At 52.7% G+C, this 9,160-nt stretch overlaps 1 protein-coding gene across 1 annotated transcript; it reads left to right on the top strand.

Annotated features, from left to right (window-relative positions):
• The first annotated feature begins 2,924 nt into the window (after positions 1-2,924).
• Positions 2,925-6,168, top strand: FOXL1 (forkhead box L1). The gene has a single exon (XM_081216430.1). The coding sequence runs from the start codon at positions 3,355-3,357 to the stop codon at positions 4,390-4,392; it is 1,038 nt and encodes a 345-aa protein (XP_081072556.1). The 5' UTR covers positions 2,925-3,354; the 3' UTR covers positions 4,393-6,168.
• The last annotated feature ends 2,992 nt before the right edge of the window (positions 6,169-9,160 follow it).

The following is a 9,160-nucleotide window of genomic DNA, read 5'->3' as shown; positions in this document are numbered from 1 at the left end:
ATATGGTAGAATCATTCATTCATTCAACTGAATGAATGAATCATTGAATGAATCATTCATTCATTCAAATATATATACAATCTGTTAACTATCTTCACACTTAGAAAAGTGTGAAGGCAGATATTTGGGAATATGGCGCAGATCATCGTTAACTTGAATGTCTGCTCTTTATTTACCGGTGAAGCAGAAGATGGGTAGGTGGGAGCGGGGAATGGGAGGAACTCCTGTCTCTCCTCCGAAGACTTTTATCGTGAGGCCTCTTTGGTCCAGGCTAGTGCCTGGCCTGCCCAAGGAGCACGCTTTCTGCCAGGGAGCTGGGTATGGTACTTTCTGCCCTCATCCCACACTGAACCCAATTTGCGATTGGGCCCCAGAGCTGGAACTGCCACGGTCCTTCGGGAAGGATGATTTCAGGGCTTTCCTGCGTTCTGGAAGACGCGCTCCCGCTGACTTCCGAGATGAATGTGCTTTTCTGGGATTTGAAGACCTATGAACCTGCAGGGAACTTTCGGCGTCTCCATCTGGCTCTCTGAGTCACCCAGTCTGCCCGGCTGTCTCCTAGGCTCAGATGGCCCCCCACCGAGCCTCCGCTAGGTCCTCACCCGACAGAGCTTCCGCACGAGGGCGCATCCACACTCGGACACTCAGTGCTTGTTCCCTGCGCTCCCCGGAAATAAGCCCCAGCGCGGGGTTCCTTCCTGCAGCGTCCCCTCCTAAGCTCAAGTTACACACTTCACCTGGGAGCCCGGGATTCTTCCCCCCGCCGGAGCAGGGTTAGGGCGCCCTGCCGGAGTTCTGCGGCTGAAACCTCTCAGAGAGGTTGCTAACTGCTGCAAGCACGTGGGGCTCGCCTCTCCAGACCACGACTAGAACTGGGGTTGTTTTTTCTTTACTATCAGTGCCCTGCCCACCAGCTGCGCGTGTCTCCGCCTGCGTCCCGCCCATGCCCAAACTGGGCGGTGTTTATTATTGTACGAATTCAAGCTCCGATTTGCCTTAGAGTTTAGAGGGAGCGCTGCGGTGGCGCGCCTTTCCGGAAAGGCAAGGATGTACGTGCTGGACTTTGGGTGCCTGGGAAACTCCAGGAAGGGCTCCGAGAGCGGAGGTGGGGGCTCCGCGCAGTAACACCGGTTTGTCTCTTGCTCTGGGTCTGTTAGAGCCGGCACCGAGGCTGGATCCAAACTTGAGCTTGCAGGGGGCGCTCTGGTCTGGAGGGGTTGGGTGACTCCGGCGACTGTAGTACCCGTGTGTTGCAAAAGCGCCGACATTGAGGTTGTTTTTCCATCCCAGCGTTGAAAGGGGGGCTCCTAGGAAAGCCAGGGATCTAGAGAGAAGGCAGCGCCCCGCCCCGTCTTGGCTAGAGGGCCATCCTCAAGACCAAAGCCGGGACCAGGCCAGGCGGGACACTGGGCATAAGTTAGAATTGCAGCGCTGGGGACGGAGGCCTGGATGTGTCCCAGGGCCTGACCTGGCTCTCCCTCAAGCCACGCCTGCCCCCAAACCGGTTTTTCGACCCTGATCGTGCCTTCCTTTTTGGTATTTCAAACGTACCGGGTCCCCTGCAGTCTATTCGGAACCGCCAAACGCATGAGTTACTTTCTGGATTCCGCATTTTAGAGTGGGATTCTCCCTGCTTTTCCGTGTTCAGGGGTGACCTGAGCACTGGCAGCCGGTCCCCAGCATAGGGTCGCCTCTCTGTGACAGCAGCAGCAGACAGGCCCCTCCCTCATTAACTCAGCTTTAGTGCGTCTCCTCCCAATTGCCGGGGAGCCTCGAGGGCCATTACAACCGTCACCTGCCATCCTCACTCCTTTGCCTTCTCTTTGGCATCCACACGGTTGCCTCAAGAAACGTTCATTCAGTCATCCCAAGCTTTTTCTTTCTTTTAAAATATATCCAGCAAAGATCATAAAACAGGAACTAGTCACATTACGTGCCACCCCTCCAAGGCGGCGGAGTAGGGGAGACACCTCCTTCTAAGTCAGCATCACTCAGGGTTTTTGATTCAAACCGGGATGTGGCTAAATGTAAAGTGAGACCGGGTGGGGAGTGCTTACACCCCAGGGTGAGTGTGGGGGGGAGCGGCGGGAGAGCGAGCAGGCTTCCCAAACGCTTAATGTAATCACGGGCCAGCTGCGTGCACTTGTAAAGTTGTTATAACCCCCTCCTTGTTATAAACAGGAAAGCACAGAATATAAAGCAAGAGACCCGCATTCACAAATACCAGCTCTCCTGCACCAGCTGCCAAATTCCCCTTTTATGGTGTTCCTCCTTGCAATCTCAGACCCATCAGAAAGACCTCAGTCTCTCCCCCTCAACCCTCCAAAAGGGTTTATTTTGAAACCTCCCCAACCAAGCTACGGACCCGGTACTGCACGCCCTCTCCAACTCTCAGTGCCCTGTGCCACTGGCTTCGGGAGAAACTGGGCTCCTGGAGTCCTCTTCCCCAGGTCCCCAGGGAGCCCCGAGGCTTGCTCCTTTTGGGATGCTAGGCCCCCAGGGAGTATGCCTCCACTCCCAGCTCCTCTGCGGCATCCCAAGGATCTCTCCAAGGAGGGCTGCATCTTCTTCTAATCAGACTCCCATCTATCTCCTCTCCCCCGCCAAAATATCTAAGAGCTCTTAGAGACCTCAGAAGGCATTTTATGAGACTGTGTCATCTCTTACATTTCCTACTAAGCCTGGGAGAAGAAAAGATCGTTTGTGGGAGGCCATGGGATTTCGGGGCTCCCCCAGGCCAGAGGTAAAACTCACCCCTGCGCCCCTCCCACCCCCACCTCTCCTTCCTGGCCTGGCAGACCCCGCTCTGAGCCACCGCGATCCACATCCTGCCTCGCTGACTGTGTGTGCTTACAGCGTCAAGGGGTGGACGTGATATTTCAAACATCAGATCAGTGCGTTTATATATTGGGTGCCCGGAAATTTTTCCAAATAAACACAGCTTGATTCAACTTGGGTGGGCGGACTTATCAACAGACTAATTCTATAAACAAATGAAGGAATAACCCCGAAACCGATTGGCTGGTATCAAAAAGACACGTGGAGGGAAAAGCTTGGAGTTTTTCAGCAATGAAATTTTAATTAATGTGGGTGGGCTGAGAACACAGCGACTGTTTATCATAGACAATTTATTTTCCAGCGCTAAGTCAACATATAATAGCAAACTGACAACAATTATTTAACATTTTTAAAGCCATGAAGAAAGGACAGAGCCCTGAGCCGCCGGGGAGAGCGGCAGAGCGGGAGGCAGGCGCAGGGCGGGCTCCCCTGGAGGGCCCTTGCGGCGCGGGGCACAGTCCCTAAGCCGCCTGGGTCGCCTGCGACGCCGGAGCGCAGCGCGGGCGCCCGCTCGCCATGAGCCACCTCTTCAGCCCCCGGTTGCCTGCTCTGGCCGCCGCTCCCATGCTCTATCTGTACGGCCCCGAGAGACCCGGGCTGCCTCTGGCCTTCGCCCCCGCGGCCGCTCTGGCGGCCTCGGGCCGGGTGGAGCCCCCCCAGAAGCCGCCCTACAGCTACATCGCGCTCATAGCCATGGCGATCCAGGATGCGCCTGAGCAGAGGGTCACACTCAACGGCATCTACCAGTTCATCATGGACCGCTTCCCTTTCTACCAGGATAACCGACAGGGCTGGCAGAACAGCATCCGCCACAACCTCTCGCTCAACGACTGCTTCGTCAAGGTGCCCCGCGAGAAAGGACGGCCCGGCAAGGGCAGCTACTGGACGCTGGACCCTCGCTGCCTGGATATGTTCGAAAATGGCAACTACCGGCGCCGGAAGAGGAAGCCCAAGCCGGGCCCCGGAGCCCCGGAGGCCAAGCGGGGCCGCGCCCAGCTGCAGGAGCGCGGCGCAGAAGCGCAGCCGGAGGTGGGGAGAGGGGGAGCGCGCCCCCGCCCCGCGACCCCCATCCACGAGGGAGCGCCTACGCGCCCCTCGCCCCTCCGGGAAGGCTCCTCTCCTCCGGCGTCCCTCCACTGGCCCAGGCCCGCGTCGCCCTCTGGGGACGCAGGCGACGCGCTCCAGGGCGCAGCGGCCGTGGCCGCCAGCCAGCCCGCTCGCACGGTGGATGGCTCGCGGTCCCCTCCGCGCCCCGCCTCCCGCAGTTCTCCGAAGAGCTCGGAAAAGTCCAAGAGCTTCAGCATAGACAGCATCCTGGCGGGACGGCAGGGGCAAAAGCCGGCTGGAGGGGGCGAGCTCCTGGGGGGCGCCAAGCAGGGGCCCGGCGGCTGTCTGGGCGCCTCGCTTCTGGCCACCTCCTCCGGCCTCCGTCCACCTTTCAACGCTTCCCTGATGCTCGACCCGCACGTCCAGGGCGGCTTTTACCAGCTCGGGATCCCATTCCTCTCCTATTTCCCTCTGCAGCTCCCCGACACGGTGCTTCATTTCCAGTAAAGCAAACAGTGCCTGATCTTTCCCCTGCCCTGGTCTGAGCTTCTTGTGAGCAACCAGGACTCCCACCGCTGGAGAAAGAAGTCGCGCGTCTTTTAAAAAATGATTTCCTCCGCCGACCCCTGGGAAGTATTAGCAACCTCTGCGCAGGGATGGGCACACTCCCCTGCCTCCTGCAAGGCGGACCTTCCCAGAACCCGGAGCAGCTTTGGAGATTTAAAAGACACTGCCCACGCTGGGACTTGGGCATCTCAGACCTCCTACTGCGGGAGCAGGACAATTCCTTGACCTTAGGTCAGTCCCACTGGCTACCCAGACAGGCCCTGCGTGTCTGGGGAACGGGAGGGCCCAGACAACCCGAGGGCAGATACGTGGCCGCAGTGTGGTCCTTTCTATCTGAGAGCCACGGTCTGACCATCACCAGCTCGGCTGTCACTGTGGCCCAGGCCTTGGCTTTGAGCTCGTTGGAGTGATGGGTGTTCACAGCTAGGTTTGTCCCTGAAGTCCAGGGAGAATTTTTCTCTTTTCCTTTCTAGATAGTAAAAGGAACATGCTATATTCTTTGGCTAAAATGCTTGATTCTTTTTACTGTAAGGATTGCCCTCTGAAAACGTCTGTATTAACAACTTCTATTAAGAAAGTGCACTCTATATAATTTAGCATTTTGTTGCATTATGATAGCTTGTTAATCATTACACATGTTCTCCAACACATGTTACCAGCAATAGCCATCCTCCTATCTCTTTGCTTTTTTGTTTAAGGGGTCGAAAGATTTCTGGAGACGCCGGAAGTGTGTGAGGGGGAGGGAAGATGTCTAAGACAGCGGAAGATTTTCCATTTCCGTGTTTTTTTCAATATCTAGGCTTGACTGTTGCAACCTTTTCCAGAATTGTGTAGTGAAGGACTACTTTTAATCAAAAGAGTTGGGTGAAACAAACACATGGAAAGCAAGTAGAGGGAGAGATGGGTTAGTGCCAGGAAGAGTAAGGGAGCCCACTGGTGTCTGTGGAGGCGGCTCTCTGGACCCCAAGGAACAGGAGGCTTGGTGGGAGGCTTCCCAGCGGACAGCAACTGGCTCCTCCCTCTAAGCCCCAACCAGGCAGGCCCAGAGGCTGCAGCTAAATAAACACCTATGGAGGTGACTGGAAGTCTGGTGTGAGGGGTGGGAGGGAAGGCAGGGGGCTGAGACAAAGATCTGGTTATGAAAATTGAGATTTTCACAGCCCGGTACAGTTGGAACTTTTGGGAAATGCATCTAACCTCTTATGGTATCTCTCCTTGGGTTGTTTTGGTGGTTCTGAAACTTGATTTCCTGAACCTCCAAGTTACTTTAATTTTATCTGATGTGGGAAAAGCACAATAAGCCATGAGTTCTTGGAGGGAGGTGGAGACAGTCTCTGAATTTTATAGCAGTTTCCAGGACATATACAAATGAACACAAACTTTACATCAGGAGAGCCTGTTGGTTAATACGTTGGATATTTTGGACAGGCAGAATAATTTAATAACTAGTAGGCACAGAGCTTACTTACTGAGAATTCATCCTGGAGGCGTGTGCTACCGACCCACACATGCATCCATGACCGCTTTCTGCCCGGGCTGGTGGGAACACTTTGGGGGGCGAGCTTCAGGGTCCTTGATGTGTAGAACTTTGATGGGATCCTATTGTTGAGATCCAGGATCACTGTGATTAACTTAAAATGTGGTGGAAGGGCCGTCATTCGATATTTTGTTATCCCGAAGTCTCAGCCTCTGTGAATAAAGTTGTTTTTTCATTAACCTCTCAGTGACTGGTTCAATGGATTACTGGGGCGGGGGGATAAACAAACAGTGTAATAAGAAAGGGGAGCCTAGGATTATACCTCGGAACCCCAACAGTGTCTCTGGAGGCTCTGGCTTCCGAGGGAGGGTACACAAACATGGACTGGAGGGTCGGAGCTGAAAACCCCAGGACTGGTGGATGCTGCCTGAATGTCAGCAATAAGATGAAGATTCTGCTGTGTAGGATATGTTTTTAATGTTTTCTTTTTATGTTTGATTTGAGATCTTGTGTGTTTTGTTAATTTATGATGGCTGTTTTCTGGAGAAGCAAATAATCGAATACTGTCATTTTAAAAGGATGGTATCTTAGAGTTACAGTTCCAAAAAGTACAGTACAGACATTATTTTTATGGCAAAGAAAAAAAAGGCAGGAGTATGTATCACTTTGTAAGGGTGTTTATACATACATAAAGAGGAATTCTGTTACCTAATCCCCACATTGATCTGGTTTAGGAAAGCAAAGAGAAACGGACAGTGGGGTCATTTCTATGGATTCTATACAATTCCATGTGTATTCCTTCCTACTGAAGAGAAAGCGGGGCTTTGGCACTTAGCAATCCAAACAGCTGTTCTAATGTTCCAGTTTTAGTCATGTGCTCCAAATTATGGATCAATGAGAGCAAGGAAAGGTTTCTACTCTCAATAAAAACAAAAGCACCTGGATTTCAAGTAAACTAGAAGCAACCAAATCGTTCTGTTCTTTGGCAATCTGAAGTATACCTCAGTATTCTCATCTAAACAAAGGGAACAGATTCTGTTTCCTGTAGATGATCTTTGGTTTAAGCCTTGATCACACACACACACACACACACACTTATGAGTACACTGATCATAATAGGGGATATGGCAGGTGTAGGTACAGTGACAAATGTGTATGTGTACATATATGTATACATGTATGTGTGTATGTATATACATACATGCATGTGTGTATATATGTTCTACACACACAAATGGTCAGAAATTCACCTTCATTGCATAGCTGGGACAGATACACTCGAATCAAGTGCTGAATTCCTTTAGATTTATGCAAGTATTGGTACTTTGGGAAAGATTTTTTCTATATAATTTGAACAAGAAATAATTTAGTTTTTTGCACTATCATAGTGAAACTAACAAGGACTTTACAAAAGAATCTTGGAAGACATACCCACCTGAGACCTTTACCCTCACACCTTTTGCAAGGGGCTTCACAGAGGCCTTGTGCTTTGTCTGCTTGTGGATATTACCTGGCTCTTGTGGAAGCTGATGGCCTCCTGGGTCTCACATGCCCCATAAGGTTTTTCAGAATTGGAACAGGATGTGTTTTGCCATTTTCCAATACAGCCGCATCTCTCTGGAAAGAGGCCCACCCCGTGGTCTCTACCATTTCATGAAGAGTGGTCAGTGTCTATGCATGTGTGGCTTAATGAATTAGCCACATGTGATGTTATTGTTACAGCTGAAGGCCAGAGCCCATCCACCCGGGCTGCACCCACGTGAGAGCCACGACTCGGTGTACTTCCCATCTTCATGGTGGCTGGGGTGTTGCTTCCATGAAGCAGGGGTTGTTTTATAGAGTCAAAAATACACATGATAATAAACCAAGTTTATTATTAAAATTGAAGAACATGAGTTTGTTGGAAAAGTAAAATTCTTTTTATCCACATTTCAAGCAGTTTTTATGCCTGAATAGCCAAGTGTCAAGTTCTCGTCTACACTTGTCTTTATCCAGAGGCCCCAGACTCGGGGTTCTGCAGGGTCAGACAGATCCCATAGATTGTACAGTGACCTAGAGGGGTCCATAGGGAGTGGTGCAGCCTGGGCCCAACTGGGAGGGTCTGTCTCTTCCAGTGGCGTCCAGTTGCCAACTGCCCAGGGCAAACCACACAAATGGCTCACAGGCCAGATGTGGATTCAAACCCAGGGTGTACACTGTGGTGGGCAGATGAGACCAAGTGGAAAATTCACTTCTTCCCCTGGAAGGTGGCTGGAGAGAGGGAGGTGGGAGGGCCTATCCTACGTACTGGGGATGGGGGGGGGAACATTATCAACTCAGGTGTCTCTATTAACCCTGGCAGTGATAGGGGAGGGCAAAGGGTAGGCACTGGGGCAAAGATTCAGTCCCAACCTCCTCTTCCCATGAGCGTGAATCAGGGTTCCAGCAGGAAACAGAAACCTACTTAGATGAACCACTGGCAAAGACCTGGTTGGAGGGACTACTTACAGGGGAGTAGGTGGAGTGAGCGTAGATGTGACCGCAGTGCTGGCGCTGGCAGGAGCCGAGGGGAGTGACCCGACTTCTCTCCTCTTCTGCCTTCCAGCCTCATGCTGATGCCTCTGATCGGCTAAACCCCACCAGGAGTCCAGCCCACAGGGAGCCCAGGTGATGCAGTCCACAGGGCTCTCAGCCTGCCGGGGGCAGAGAGGGGTAGAGAATGCACCAGGGTGGGACCGAGGCGAACAGAGCACGGCCAGCACGGTGGAGGGTCCTGCCTCTGGGGCCAGTTGGTGGCAGCTGCCCGGACCACACTGTTGATGTCCAAGGGCCAAGACCAGGATGTCTGGGACAATACCGGCGGCTGCATCTGGCATTCTCACAGATTGGATTTTCCCGTCTGGCAAGCTTCCAGGAGAAGGTGGTTCTAGACCCTAACCTGAGAGCCTCTTGGGTGGGCAGAGTCTGGACTTAGCTCCTGAGGGCCCTGGTCCTGGCCGTACAGTCCCCACCTTCTCACCTCTGAGCCTGGAAAGGATTTGCTGAGTTGCTGGGGGCTGCGATGACTGTACATAGTTTGTATCCATTTGCTGAGCATTTAAAACAAAGTTACTCCTTCCTGGCTAGTGCGAGGAGCGTGACTGATGCCGTGTTACTCTTCCAGAATGTGTGGCCCACACGCTGGTGAGGGCGTCCTCCAGCCGGAGTCCAGGGAAGGGACACAAAGGAAGTGTCTTGGCCGGAGGTCAGGCC

Source organism: Mesoplodon bidens (assembly GCF_964165515.1).
Source record: "Mesoplodon bidens genome assembly, chromosome: 18".
Taxonomy (NCBI): Eukaryota; Metazoa; Chordata; class Mammalia; order Artiodactyla; family Ziphiidae; genus Mesoplodon; species Mesoplodon bidens.
Note: the sequence above shows the minus strand (reverse complement) of the source record. Positions and strands in the feature narration are given on the sequence as shown.